At 42.9% G+C, this 16,145-nt stretch overlaps 1 protein-coding gene across 1 annotated transcript; it reads right to left on the bottom strand.

Moving 5' to 3' along the window:
* Positions 1-4,650: 4,650 nt before the first annotated feature.
* Positions 4,651-15,884, bottom strand: LOC130473255 (uncharacterized). Its single transcript, XM_056844779.1, has 6 exons — positions 15,515-15,884; positions 12,910-12,957; positions 11,491-11,553; positions 9,647-9,752; positions 6,725-6,851; positions 4,651-4,782 (listed from the first exon to the last, which is right to left on the bottom strand). Exons 1-6 carry the CDS (start codon positions 15,882-15,884, stop codon positions 4,651-4,653), a joined length of 846 nt encoding a protein of 281 aa, XP_056700757.1.
* Between the last annotated feature and the right edge of the window lie 261 nt (positions 15,885-16,145).

Genomic DNA, 16,145 nt, shown 5'->3' on the forward strand with positions numbered 1-16,145 from the left:
GATAGAGGTGATTAGATCTTGCTTGGACCTGCCCACGACCAGCCAGTCGTCAAGATAGGGATAGATGGTGCAACCCTGTAAGGTTAGAAAACCCACCACCTCCGCCATCACTTTTGTGAAAACCCGCGGGGCGGGGGACAACCCAAACGGTAAAACCGTATATTCAAAGGTGACCCCGTGACATGTAAACCTAAGATATTTCCTACATAGCTTGTGGATCGCAATGTGGAAATACGCATCTTTGAGGTCTACCACCCCAAACCACATGTCAGCTGATAGAAGGGGTAAAATGTCACGCAGGGATATCATCCTAAATTTCCTGAACCGGACGTATTCATTCAAATCTCTGAGATCCATAATGGGCCTCTTACCCCCACCTTTCTTATCAATTAAGAAATATCTGGAGTAGAAGCCTAGTTGAGATTCAGTGGGCGGGACAACCTGAATTGCTCCCTTCAGCAGCAGACTCTGCACTTCCTGGAGGACCTCTACAGAGGCAGTGCCCGAGCCTGGGGTGGGGTAGGTACACGGTGGAGTCTCAACAAACTCAATGCAGTATCCCCTGGAGATGATATTCAACACCCAGGAATCATTCGAAATTTGTAACCATTTACTCACAAAAGGAAACAAACGCTCAAAGAATATTGAGACAACTGGACCAGACAGCGGAAACGCCGATACAACCGGGACAGATAGAACTGTGGTTGGAATTGCTACGTCAGGTAGTCAGGACGTGTTCTTCTTTCCCCCTTGGTTATCCCGTGGGGGGTATCCACCCTTCCTACCCCGATTCTTAGGGGTGAACCTTTTATCCTGCTGAGAAGCGGGATAATGCCGGGGCTGAGCTTGTTGATACCCCCAAGACTGAGGCCTATAAGACTTGCCCGAATAATAAGATTGGGACTGCCTATAGAAAGGCCTGGGTTTGAACGAGGGACCCCTCTGCTGGGTGACCCCCAAGGACTTTGCCGTTGCTTTTTGTTTGCGGAGATTGTGTAAGACATCATCCGTCAAATCGCAAAATAAAGCCTTGACGTCAAACGGCATGTCTTCTATCCTAGCCTTAACATCAGGCGCCAGTGTGGATGCCCGCAACCAGGAGTGGCGACGGAGGACTATGCTCGACGCCATACTCCTACCAGCGGCGTCCGCCATATGTCGTGAAAGAGCAATCTGGTTCTTCCCCAATCTCTGGCCCTCTGACTGGAGACCCTTCAAAAGAGCTCTCTTTTCATCAGGGAGAGAATCTAAAATCTCAGATACCCTGTCCCATAGAAACATCTGGTACCTTCCCATCAACGCACCAAAATTGGCAATGCGGATACCAAGAGCAGCCGAAGAATAGAGTTTTCGGCCCAAACCATCCAACTTACGCCCTTCCTTATCCAGGGGGGCCGAGTGGGTACCCGACTTGTATTTAGCGGCGAGAACCTCTGTAATAATAGAGTTGGGCTGCGGATGCTTATAAAGAAATTCCGCATCCTCCTCATTAATCTTATACAGATTCTCGATTTTCTTAATCGAGGCCACAACCGAGGCAGGCCTCTGCCAGGTGGCCATGGCAACTTCCTTAATCCCCTTGACCATGGGTAACTTGGCGGGACCCGTGTCTGGGCTAAATAAAACCCCCATAATGGGATCAGATGGTCTAGGGTCTGCTTGAGTGGCCGATAAGTTTAAAGCTTTAGCCAAACGCAATAAGAGTTCAGAAAAAACCCTTAAGTCCTCCGTGGGGGAAACTGGGGTAGGGTCTCCCACGACGTCATCCGGGGACGGTAGGGAAGTGTCTTCTGCTGAAGACTCCGAACCTAGCTCGCCCTCATCATCGCTGACGTCGATCTCGATGACTTGCCTGGGCCTCTACGTCGACGCCGTTGATACAGGTAGGTCACCGACGACAGGAGCTGTCGAAGTCGAGGGGAGAGGAGGCGGAACGGCCCGAGATGTCCCCTTGTCTGCTGGAGATCTAGAGACCTTATGACGTCGAGGAGGGGTGCCGGATGAGGGATGAACAGCTGCGTGCTGTCTATGGCCCCGAACAGAGTCGTCACGGCGCCGATGGTAAGCCCCGGAGTCGATGGGGCGATAGCTGTCGGTGCCGAATCCCCGCTGGTAATAGTCGACGTCGAATTGGCGTCGAGGATCAAAAAAGTTGAATTGTGGATACCATGGAGGCGGGCAATACCCCCATGGACCCCAGTCCTGGTATGGAGCAAAACCCCTCCGGTATTCCTCCGACGCCAGGGGCTCCTCCGCCTCCGAGGCAACATTCTCGGGAATCTCCATGACGTCTTCCTCCGACGACGAGGAGCACTGCTCAACCCCAGAAGGCGACGGGGGATGAGGGGGCCTTAAGGCAGGTGCAGACGCACTCTGCAGGCTCTGACGAGGGCTCCGACCCCGAGCAGCAGGGGGCGTCGAGCCCCTACTCGGTGGCGAGCGGCGAAGAGGCGAGGCGGAAGCATGCCTCGGCGACCCCGATCCCTTCCGGGAAGGAGCCCGATGTCTCGGCGACGACCTAACGACGTCGACCGCTCTGTCAGCCACACACGGCGTCGATGCTCGTGACGTCGACGGAACCGGCAAGGTGGAACTCGCTGGGGCAGATCGAACAGAATCTCCCCCTTTCCTCGATTTCGGCGAGGCAGGGTTCTTCTTCTTATCTTTATGTTTTTTAAAAGGAGGTTCGGACATGGCTCTATTGTCTCTAGTATGAGAGGTGACCCTCTTAGACGTGGTAGCGGGGTCCAGAGAAACCTGTCCCGGAGATTGATCTGGACGGAGTGATTTCTCGTACAGAGCTGCCATTAACTTTTTAGCCCTGTGTTGGCGGCACTTGTGAGTGAACAGCGCACAGGCCTTACAGGCCGCCACCACATGCCCCTCGCCCAGGCATAACAGGCAGTCGTGGTGTTCGTCAGAAGACGCCATTTTCGTACCGCACGTGCGGCACTTCTTAAACAAAGCCATGTCCATAAAAAAATACTAAGCCGTTGAGGTATAGAAAAAAATTTTTACCTCAGAATTCGTTGATGACCGAAGCTCGAAACCAAAACGCTGTTCTCTCCGCGGCGGCAGAATGAGAACTGAGGGAAGAGTGCTCCCCACCCCCTCCGGTCAGGTGACTCCTGGGCGGGAAAGACTGTTAAGGCTGGGTCCCTGACGGGAGGGGGAGGGGAGCGCTCCTTGGGAGCTAACTCTTCTAGAAGCTCTGCTAATCTTTTCCGTGGCTGGCCTGCGCCTGCGCAGTCCCATGTGGGACTGCACAGAAGCCACGAAAACGAAAGAAAGGTTATCCCCTGCTATAGTATGGGCTCTCTGATGCAAAAGTTATAAAATATTTGAAAGTCTGAAAAGATCTCTTAAATAAGCTCTGAGGTGATATAAAGGCTGGGTCAGACCCTTTACCAGCAGCAAATCTAAATGATACCTAGGGGTAACATTTGTAAATCTGCAATACAAAGGACACAATATAAAGGCATAGAGGTTGAAAGTTGTGAATGGGGAAAAAAAGATTCAAGCTTTTATGCCACACAAAAACCATGAGAAGGGTTATCGCCTGCAGCAGCAAACAATATTGTGGGGAAAAACAAGCTGCCTATATTCTCAGAAGGTTTAACTCAAATAACTGATACCCTATGCCTTTTTAGTATAAATCTCTTCAAAAACAGGAAACAACTGATCAACACCCCCATATGATGATCTGAACAGTGCATGCAGCTGTTTTGCCTATGCCTAATCCAGCAGGAAAAGCTTGCATGGAAATTTGCTTCAATGAATGCATCACCCTTGCTCAGTAAGGGCAAGAGTAGATACAATTTGATGTGAAGAGTGTATCATGATTTATTTACTTCATTTATAGTCTGCCTTTCTCACTGGACTCGAGGATTACGTAGAGTGAGTCAATACAATCGACAGGATGGGACATTCAATGAACAATGCAATGGGAATTAGGGTTGTAGAACCAACCAGAAGTTTTCAAACAGAATTGAAGCAAAACGTAATTATTCACGAGACATTAAATGATGCAAAAATCACATAGTAGGATCCTAATTTTAGCAAGCTATACACAGTAGTATAGAATACAATCCCTAATGATTTATCCAAGTAACTTTGTGAAACGTTTAGTACAGTGCAGCTCTATTGCCTGTGTAGAAAAACCCTTTTGAATAATTCAGTTTTGCATACTTTGTGGAAAGCCAGGAGAGTGTGAGTCTTCTTGACCTCCTCAGGCAGGCCATTCCTTAAGGTGGGAGCCACAACGGAGAAGGCATATGTATGGGCCATTGCTGATTTTGCCCATTTGCAGGTCGGCACCTGCAGAAGAGCCTGTTCTGATGAGCGAAGTCTACCTTTTGGTCCAGCAGAAGCCCTCAATCTTAAACTGCCATTGTATGTAGAAGTGGATTCTATTCCTAGTAATAAATTTTTCAATAAAATGTTATCTGTCTCTGACCTTTCTAGTTTTCAAAAATAATGACATTAGGCTATGCCAGACTCAATTAACTGAAGATATATATCCTAAATTTTGTTGTTTGCATAAACTGAGAACATGCTTGAGATGTTTAGCTGGAAATATTTTATCTTTATCCCTATCCCTTAAAATCTAATCACAGTGAAATACATTCCCTTATTTCTTAGTTTTTATAATTATGTTTTCCACAGGATCAGCATTATACTTTTCTTTATCTTGCATGGGCTTTCATCGGAGTAACTTCTTGTTGGCTCTTCGGGTGAAGTTTTAGAACTTTTTGCCATTGCTGTCTGATTCTTGCTTGATTCCTACCAGCATAAAGAAAATAGTATCAAAATATTAAACTTACTAAAAATAGTATGTAATAAAGTACTTTGCAATGAGGATTTTGCTAATGCTAGTTACTGAACTGGCTTGACCCATATTAATACTATCATGAGTTGGCCCTGCCCACTACCCAGCTGAGTGTGAGAAGTCACCTTCCCTCAGCAGATCTTCATGCAAAGATCCAAGACAGGAACAATGGCCATCCAGGCAACCTCCCTAAGCAGTGTACAGGAGGCCCAGATAAAACAGCTGGCAACAGGCACAGTATCCTAGGAGAGGCTTCTATGGGTCTCCATGAGGCTAGGAATGCCTAGTAAGGAAGGGGGTGCAGTCAGTCCCACTTTTCAACCTCTACAAATACCAAGAAAGACCTTCTGTAATAGAATAACACTGTGGTGGAAAGTTGCAGCCGCCTTATGGCAACCCAGTAGAGTTTTCAAAGCAAGAGATGAACAGATGTGATTTGCCATTGCCTGCCTCTGTGTAGCAACCCAGGACGTACTTGGTTTCTTGGGTGGTCTCCCATCCAAGGGCTAACCTGCGCCAAGCCCTTAGTTTCTGAGCTCTGATGAGATCGGGCTACCCTGGACCATCCAGTTTGGGGGAGTATAACATTATTTGTAGCAATTTATTACTAAGAGGTATTGTGTCCAAAGAACTGCAGTTTACGCTCTGGATAAAATTAAAGTACTTTAGTCACCTAGTCCAAAAAACTAATGCATAATTCTAAGCATATTCAATGGTACTGATGCATATGAGCTTAGAGTAGTCTATTCCTTTATCATAAGGTTTTTCTTGCCACAAAATTTAGGAACACTCAACTGAACAGAACTGCTGCATTACTGGAACACTGCAAACTATATCATTACACCACTGTGTCAGGGACGCTGATACTGTTGCTTTCCAAAACTTTAGCAGAAATATTTGGGACTGATATTTTAGTTTTACACATTGACACAGGCACTCACTGGAAGTAACTTTAGCACTGTGATACTAAGCACATTTACTCAGAAGGATGGAGTTTGCACATTATGAGCTTTTCCCCAGCCAGACTCCAAAACCAGATGTTGGCCCTGCTGGGATGGAATGTGCAGGAATGAGAATGGTTAAGAGAGCAGTCCTGAACTGTTACACCCTTACAGGAGAGAAGGCATGGTTCTGTGGGGGCAGGGATCCTGTCTGGATATGCCCTGGGATTTGCATCTGCTTGCCATCTTTACCAATACTGTATAGGTTTATTCCTAATCCAGAGATAGAATTAACATGCTCAAAGTGGACATCTAGCCCCGAGATTTGTGTGCATGTGCAGATCCCCATCCAGCAAGGAAATCCATTGACAGGATCAGCTATAACTTAACCTGGGAGCCTCCTGTTGTGTGCTCTGGCATCCCTCTTGTTGAGCCTCTTAAAGTTGCAGAGTAGGATTACAAAATCCAACATAAGGTCTACTGGGTCTCAATAAACTATAGCCTTATCCACATTCATTCTTAAGTGTATATATATATATATATATAGCCAGGCCATTAACAGTTTAGACAAGAATCTTTGCCTGGCTATCTGCCAAACTTTGGTCTTGCCTTTTGTAAATACTGCTGCCTGCCCCCTTCCAATCACTTTCCCCATTTGCTTGCCTATCTTTTCCCTTGCATACTCCCTGTCCAAAAACATTTTGTCTTAGGCTCTGTCTTTCGACCAAATCTGTCCCTGTATTGTCTCTCCTGTGTATCTTCCCCAGTAGCCATCTAACTTTGATCCTAATCCTGTGGTGGAGTCATCTGTATCCTCCACTTACTCAGCTCCCTACAGTTCAGTGTTGCTTTCAGACCTCCAGACCTCCTTTTTTGGGGGATTGGTGAAAATGTATTTACAATCAGTATTACCAGCTGAAGGAATGCCACATATATTAAGATTCATATAATTTACCTGTGATTGTCCAAAATGAAAAGACTGAGAAAGAGAAATAGGAGAACAACAATTTGGATCATTGGGTTTAGATCTGTGTGGGGATTCTCCACCTTTCAGTACAACATCAAGTAAGGGTTTAAGTTCCCTGAAACACATTTTAAATATAGATATGATTACATAAGAGGAAAAGAATGGTCCTTTTTTTGACAAATTCTGAATCCAAAGAATTTATTTATGTAATATTAAAGCAAATAGCTGGTTTTCTATATTTTGCTGATTATTATGGATGAATGCACTTAGTACTTTTTATATAATGTTAACATATTGGTTAAAAGCAAGTTTAGACTTCATGCAATACTAGTATCCATTTAAATTATTATTTTCGAAATGGTAATGATAGACATGATGAACTAACTAAAGTTTTGCTTTGTGGAATTTACACACTCTGACATCATTGAAATGAGTTTAAGAGCATCTTGATACTGAGCACCATAAATGAAGTACAAAGATTTCAATGGGTCTTCTTTGTATGTAAGATTTTTAGTCCTCATGCACTGTGTGTGTGTGTAAAGTGCCGTCAAGTCGCAGATGACTTATGGCGACCCCTTATGGGGTTTTCAAGGCAAGAGACTAACAGAGGTGGTTTGCCAGTGCCTTCCTCTGTATAGCAACCCTGGACTTCCTTGGTGGTCTCCCATCCAAATACTAACCAGGGCTGACCCTGCTTAACTTCTGAGATCTGACGAGATCAGGCTAGCCTGGGCCATCCAGGTCAGGGCTCCTCATGTACTACTACTACATAAACCAAGCTAAAATCCTGAACACATTTGTTTAAAGGCAATTTCTACTGAAAGAAAAGGAGTTACCTGGATCCAAGCAAGATGCAATGGCACTAGTTACAGATGGCTAAACATCAAACCTACCAATTGTAGAAAGAAGGACAGAAGAGGTCCAGGCCTTAACAGCAAAAGAAGCAAGAAGGTGAGGGCCACTAAATGCTTCCTGTGCCCACCACTTACCTGCCTTTATCCCTTCCGTCCAATCACTTTTGGTCAATTGTTGTCACTTTGGGAATCAGAGTTTGATTGCAGAGAAAAGCTCTTGGACAAGAAGATTTCAACTGATTGTACAATGTCTGGGAACAATGTAGCTGACTTTGCTTTGGGGGTTTTCAAACTAGACGACAACTGTCAATTTATTACCAGCAAAGTCACATGCATTACACTAACCATGTATGGTGGCACAGTGTACCATGGTAAATCTGTTGTTTCTATGTTCCTGTGACAGCAGTTTATTAGACAATTGGCTGTCCACAATATATGGACAGTGACAGGCCTGCAACAATATAATTAAGGGATGGTAGCAGAATAACTGGTTTCCTTTAAAACCCTACATGGCTTGGGACAGGGATATCAGAAGAACTATCTTGCTCAGGAATTAAGACTGCAGGGAGATGCCCTCCTGATTGTCCCACCAATTAAAGATGCTCTTTCGCTGGATACACGAGAGGGCCTTTTCTGTGGTAGCCCCACAATTATGGAAAAACCTCCCCAGGCCCCCCTTATTATTGGTCTCCAGGAGGCAGCTCAAGACACTTTTATTAAGAACTGCATTTTTATTGATTTGCAGTCCTTTATTATTTGCAGTCCTAACTGGAGTTTTTAAAATGTGATATTTATGGGTTTTATAACTGCTGTTTTTATACTGTTTTATTTATACTGTAAGCTGCCTTGAGTTCCGCAAGACAGAAAGACACTAATGTTTTAAATTAGTTAATAATGGAGAAGAAATTAACAGTTAAATCCTAAACAGAGTTACACCATTTTACTGATTTGAGTGGACTCAGAAGGGTGTAACTGCTTAGAATGGCACTGTTAGCGAGTCTAACCATTGAGAAATAGCCATGTTCCTGTTCGCCTTTTTAAAATTCACAGATATGTGCACTTCTGTGCTGAATAGGCAGAATGCATAGCTTTCAAAATGATTATTTTTAAAAATAAAGTGAAAAGATCATGAAACAGAAGTGCATACAAGAATGGAGAGCAAGACTAGCTTTGCTCATTTTTTTCCAACTTTTAAAAAAAGAGTTGCATGTGCACTTTAGTGGTGCTATGGCAGAATATTCATTCACATAACAAGGAATAAAGAATAATTAAAACGTACACCTTTAAAAACATAATAAAATAAAATAAACCTTTTATCTGTAGCCACAATGGTGACCTTGAGGACATTGTAGAAAAGATGCCTGTGACAATTGCATGACATTGTAATGGATGTGCAACCTGCAGGTAAATACTGTATTCCATTTCTCAGTAACAAAATATTGCAGTTTGAGTGCTAGGAAAATGCTATAATTTTACAACAGAATGTACGAGGGTCCTAATGTTTCATGATAAATGAATACATCTGCACATGACTTTTGTGAAAATTAAAAGAATGGAAAGGCCAAATATGTGGTTGAATATACAGGCCCAAAGGGAAACCGTTGCAAACCTGACCAGCCACCTCATACTGAACTTAGGAAACAAGGCGCCAAAGTTGTATTGCATTATTCAGGTATAGTTTTCTGGAGTATTATTACTCTCCAAATGTTCAATATACAATCTAACTTGACACAACATTTCTTTTACCAGGTGACTTCCATGACATTTATTAAATCATTGTTGTATTGGGGTGAAAACTGGCTTAACTAGTTTACATATTGTACTTTAAAATTCTACAGACTGAAGCACCAATATTTCTATTTATTTATTTTGAAATGTATACTCTCCTTTCAGCCACTTGCTTTCAATAAAGAATACACATAGAAATGGAAGTAGGGCCCTACTTGGAGAAGTAGGGGCCAAATGACATATTAACATTCATCAGAGCAACATTTTAAAAGACACCATATGGAATATTTTTAATAAAGAGAAATATTAATAAAACTTTTAAACTTACCTTCTTTTATAGTACAAGTAACATGCTGCCAATGACAAAATTGAGAGAACTAGTCCAAAAATAGTAGCACTTGCTACAAGGGCAGAGGTTAAATGCTTCAAATAAGCTATAAAAACAAATATTTTAAAAGTTAATATTAAATTACCATGTACACAGCATTTCCATTATTTTGCTATAATTAGTTATTTAAATAACAAATTAAGTCTCTGAAATATCTACATTCTCTGAATCAAACTTCACACTGGATTCTTTAGTTATGAGCCTCGCACTTAGATCCTAATTAGACAAGATAGCAGTAAACTCCCATATCAGAATGCAGATTGTGCCAATCTAAAACAGTGAAGGATCAGAGGTCAAAAGAGGCATGTTAAAAACTTCCTCCACTTGCCACTTCCCCCCACCCACTATCCCAGCTGAATGTTCCATGTCTAGTCTCTGAAACCGAAAGGTATAAGTACCAGTATCTATTACCTAGTAGAGGTAAACCAGACTGGAGGGTCTGAGAAAGGCTCAGTCGTAGAGTGAAAGCTTTGCATACAGAAGTCTCCAGATTCAATCTCTGGTTAAAAGAGCTCAGGTAAGTGGTGTTAAGAAAAACTTCTCACTAGCTAAGAGCCCAGAGAGCCATTGGTAGGCTGCTTCCACACTGGTGATTTGCCCCAGGTTGACTGCTATTGGGAAATAGGGTTTTCCCCAAAACTTCCCCACATCACTGTGATGCTTCTATGCGCCACCTGGACTTTTCTTTACTTTGCAGTGATATTTTCCAATGTTTACTGCAATGTTTTTGGAAAGACTTTCCTGGTCCCACCCACACAGCAGCCATTATTCTAGCCTTTGTGGATGCCATTTCCTCCCCCATCGCCACCACCAGGGTTTTCTGAAGTTGTTTTTATTTTATTGGCGTATAGACATAATGGTATATTTATATGTCAATGACCATTTTAAAAAACTCAGAAAAGTCCCCTCCTGTAGCACTCATGGGGGGAAATGGTCACCATGGGGAGTGGGGCAGCAAAAATGTGGGGAAACCTATTGTCTGGAAGCCTTGCCGCTACACTGCATTGGCAGCTGCAGCATCAAGGGGATTCCAAAAGAAATCACTGACAAGCAGAAAAGCCCCTAGTCATAGTAATCAATACTAAGCCAGACAGAACAATGCTCAGATTCAGTAAAGACAGTTTAGTATGTTCCTGTATTTTCAACATGTGACTTTCAATAGAAAAGCCAATCCTGCAGCGTCATTGTTGTTTAATTAAAAATCATATCTGAAAACCCCCCAATAATGAAGCTACACGTAAGATTTTCAAGGCAATCTCAGCAGAGGTACACTTCTTTAAACCCATTATCTGTGATGGATTTAGAAGGCTGTAACTCTGTTTAGGATTGCACAATTGGTTTCTAGTTCTACAACCTGACAGTTGAAACACATAAGGGATCCAACACTTATCAAGGCTACAAACTTTGTGAGGGAAAGAGGAAACCCATTAAATATTAAGTGCTCCCACTCCTGCCAGACTGTAGGACCAGACATAAAATCTTAATCTGAAAATCCCACCAGACTGCAGTAATATCCAAAACCACAGAAATCAACATGTCACTGAAGACTCCTACCTCCCTTTTTTCACAAGTGGAAAACATTAGCTGGGTCCAACCCTGTGTCTAAACTGTCCCTCAGACTATGGTAAATCCTTTTTTCTATTACATGAAAGGCAAATTGGAAACCTCTGTGTAGTTCAATATTCTAGTTCACCTACCACATGTGAAATATTGTACAGACATACTTTGAAAACAGTCATTTTAAACATAATTATAGTGTAAATATACCAATCACTGTAACCTACCTACAGATATTTCTACATTTTCTCCTTTTGTTGATCGTTTTGTCCTTTCAACAACTGATGGACCTTGAAAAATGTGTTTACGAAGATGTAACATGCTTAGTAAACTTTCTGGACCAAGATGCTTTCTTTCCACAAGCACTTTCAGAGCTGAATTTCTAAATCCCTTCTTAGCAACACTAAAACATTTGTTTACTTCCTGAAAGGGTCGCATGAGGTGTTTCAACATCTTTGCCATGTAGACAGATGACTTCATTTGCTTCATTTCTAAACTGAATATTTCATGCCTTATTCTCTTATCAGTTGTAATGGCTAGGAAGTTATGCTTTATAATGGAAGGTTGCATATAGTAAGGTTCTGATGAAATTTCTATTTCAGTCTCTCTAGTTTTACTTTCTTTTATAGCTATGAATACTATGGACTGTTTTTCTCTCCATTTTTTGTTTTTTGTAGTTTTTCCTTTAAATGTAGAACGCTGGGCTTTTTTAATGTAAGACAATATCGTTTTATGTGCCAAGAATATTGTCTGTATATTGTAACTACACCTATGTTGACTAAATGCACATATAAATGTGAATTTCTGATTTTCAACAGTTTTTTTAGTTGTTTTCCGTTTTTGCACCTTCATCTTTTTTTTTACAAGGAAATTTGATTTTTGCTGAAAACTCACAGGTAACTGATCATATTTCTTAAATCCATTATGTTGGTCTTTTCTTTTGTCATTTAATCTTTGCTTTACACCCATAAACATTTTATACTGATCTTTTCCGTAAGCATTTGTGTTCTCTCTAAAAAATTCTCTTTCTTTGGCAGAAGCTAATGCTCTGCCGGTATTCATACATTTTTTCTTTCTCATCATCCTAATTACTGTATGTTTTCTTCCTCTTGATTGCTGTTGCTTCACTAATCTTAACACCAAAATACTTCCCAAGTCTTCCTGACATTTTTTAATATGTGCTTCTTCAGCTTTTAACATTGCTTCTGTTTGACATGTTATAGCCAATGGTAGCCTAGTTCCTGTGTGACTATTTTCAAAATATATTAATTTTAATTGTTCCATTTTTTTATTTTCTGATTTCTTTTTAACATCATGAAATGCAGTCATTTTCACTGCATAAACATCGAGTTTTCCATTCTTCAGAATATTCTTGGATACTTTTGTTAACTCATTTTTTTCTCTCAAATTTAATTCACTTGGCCTTGGATACATTCCTAAAACTTGTATTGTTGTGCTTTCACCAGTAATCAGATATAAATTTCTTTGATATAGGAGTCGATCTTTTAGTATGTTTGTTTGTTGATGGTTCCTCTCTGCATTTTTTCCAGGTGTTTCTAAGTTTGTTCTGAAATGTTTATTACTTCTGCTGTCCTTTTTCAGTGTTGACTGCCCTAAGATCACATGCAGTGGTGCTTTATACAAACTATTTTTCATGTCTGCTACTGATATCTGCTGATACTCCACCACGTGCTCTGCAATAAAGCAAACAATAAAATTGATCTTTAAAAGGATATTGAAAGGCTTTAAATTTTTTAAAGTGCTGCTTATTATAAAAGCCCGAGCCCAATAAGATGATTTTTACTGGCACAAAAGTCATCATGTTTGGGGTGATCAACAGCCCCTTCAGAGCCATGCGTCCCTCAAAAAAACTTTAAAAAAGGAAGAATTTCAGGGATTTACAACAGCACTACATTGCACTTCCACAAGTGTTTAGTACTGGGATTATGATGATCATAAAAGCTACTTAAGTTTCCATCTCTCTGTCACACCCTAGCACTACACAGAGACACATTTCCATTAGAAATGTGTCCATTCCATTCCAATGTGTTTCATTCCACATAACAAAGGAAGTATCACTTTCACAAACAAGGGTACCAACAGCAATACTGTAGGCCACAGATAGGCAACACTTAGGCATACATGCTGACACTGGCACACCAGATCATTTTGCTTGGCACCCAGGGCCAGATCTCCTCCAAAGCAACCAGAACACTGGAAGCAGTGCTGGGGCCAGTGGTGTAGAAGGCAACTGGCATAGTTTATGCCCATCATTGTATCTCAAACCTGCAAACCACCAGCCAAGTCCAAGGTGAATCCCTAAAATGCTGGCATTTCAGCAGATATTGACTTGCTTAAAATATGTCCGGCTATGTACAACCATCTTCTCTCTTACCCCCATTTCGGCTGCTGGCATACCAACATCTTCACAGTTGTCTGTATGGGGGGGGGGGGTCACTAGGGCCCAAAAGCTACCTTTGCTATAGGCAATGCATCTCACAAATAAAGTTATATATAAATAAAAAAATAAAAACCCTATGTCTGCAGTGAGAAAATAATAACCACTTATTAAATGTATATCTCCTATAGCTTCCTTCAACAACTGCTCAAGGGATTGATCTCTTCACTAATTCTTCTGTAAATACAAATATGAAATTAACATTGCATTAACTATTTTGTACTTCAGAAAGCATAGTTCTACTCCAATTTGTGGTTTTTCCCTGATATTAACTACAACTTCAGAGCAACACAGCCATCTGAAACGCCACTGCTTTGTTTTCATTTTGCTTCCAGCTGCATCCCAGCCAGACTTGCAGTGTTGAGGATGCTGGTGAGTTTCCCACTGCTATTGGTAGATTCTAAAGAAAGGTTAAAGATGAATTTCTTGTAATGACTTTCTTGTGTAGCTGAAGCTACCAGTGCCTTTCCTATTTCCTAAAAGTTACAGTGGAGTACAGGATGGTTAAGTACACCCTCTAGTAGCTTAAAGGCTCTTGGGTAGCATTTCAATTAAAGAAGTTGCCTTTCAAACTCTTAAAGGAAAATTACAATAAACTACATCTCTAACCAGCCAGCACTAAGTACCCACATCAAGGAGGCCAATCTATAAGAATACTGAAAACTGTAAATTGTTAACACCACAGGGTTTGACAGTAAATAGATAGAAAAGCTAAATGCATTGCCAGTTTAATTAAGATGTGTTTGGATTGTGTCAGAATTATCATAGATATTTTGCTATTAGTTTCATAGGTGAGGAACTATATGTTAATTCCACCCAGGACCCCAGAGAGGTGCAGAGAAGCCTTGGTTACTCCCAGCTTTTGAACCCTGTAGCCATAATATATTTTTTTAAATGATATGATGCACATAAAAATAGTAAAATTTACCAAATCCCCTCCAAACCCTAACAAGTATTTGAATTTGGCTTCAGCCAGGCATGAGGGCGGGATAAAAGTCCTAAATTAATAGAGTTGCCATCCTCCAGGTACTAGCTGGAGATCTCCTATTACAACTGATCTCCAGCAGTTAGAAATCAGATCACCTGGAGAAAATGGCCGCTTTGGCAATTGGACTCTATGGCATTGAAGTCTCTCCCCTTGCCAAACCCCACCCTCCTCAGGCTCCTCCCCCCAAAACCTCCCACCAGTGGTGAAGAGAGACCTGGCAACCCTATAAATAAATAAATAAATTTAAGATGCCCTTCGAGGCCAGGCCCAGTGGCTCCTACCGTTCCCTCGCATTGGCCCTGTGGCCACCCTGGGCTGGGTGGTTTTCTTTCCCCTCCGTTCGTATAAACAGTAGGCGTGATCGTAAACCTATCCGACTCTTTATAAAGTCCTGAAAGCAGAGCTGACAAGTCCAAAATGGAAAGCTCGCTTTTGTTTTCAAAGCAGGAGTGAGGGAGTAAGTAGTCAGTATTTAATAGAAGCAGCGGAGGCGAACCTCCCTAAAACCCAAGCCCGGGGCGGCTCTCAAACCCACACCGCAGAACTTTCCCGCCTTTCCTTTCAAACATCAGAGACAGGAAAAGCGAGGATAGGGTTGCCAACCTCCAGGTGCCGGCTGGAGATATTCCTGCTGTTGCAACTGATCGGCAGCTCATGGAGAAAATGGCCGCTTTGGCAATTGGACACTATGGCGTTGAAGTCCCTCCCCAAACCCCGCCCTCCTCAGGGCCCGCCCCCCCAAACCTCCAGGTGTTTCCCAACCTGGAGCTGGCAGCCCTAAGCGAGGAGGAAGGGACCTCGCTACTTTCCATAACCCCATTCCCCGCCGGCCGTAGCTTCTCCTCACCCGGCCACCGCTCCCCCAGGACGAGTACTCGGCCCAGGATGGGGAACGCCGTGACCGGCACCAACACCAGCAACGTAGCCGCGAGGGCTCCAGCCCCTAGCATCATCCCTCCCGGCGCGCAGCTTTCTCCCGGCCCGCCATGGGCGGTGGCTCTAACGGCCCTCCGAGCTGAGGGAGCCAGAACCCAGCGCGCTCCATCATGGGAAAGAGCGGGCGCGCGAGGAAATTGGCGGGCTGGACCGCGCTGGTCGTTAGCAGAGGGCGCGAACGGAGCAGGGGAAGACGGGAGGGCGGTTGCGTACTGCCCGTTAGCGGTTGGCGCCACCATGAGGAAAAGGGCGCGCGATTTCGGAGATTGACCAAGTTTATAAATTAGCGACAAGTTTGTGTGCCTTCCCCCCCCCTTTGGAGGCGCGGCGCAAAACGCACGTTATTACTGACGTAACGTCATTGTTCCTAGCGTGCGCCGCTCTTTCTGATGTAAATAGATTTACGGTAGGACTTTAGTATGATTCCCAGGTTAGGTCATTCGAGGAGACGGAAATCGGGGGCTCTCTCCTCCACCCGAGTAAGCTGTCTGCCAGTCTCA

The sequence above is a fragment of the Euleptes europaea genome, chromosome 2 (assembly GCF_029931775.1).
Source record: "Euleptes europaea isolate rEulEur1 chromosome 2, rEulEur1.hap1, whole genome shotgun sequence".
NCBI lineage: Eukaryota > Metazoa > Chordata > Lepidosauria > Squamata > Sphaerodactylidae > Euleptes > Euleptes europaea.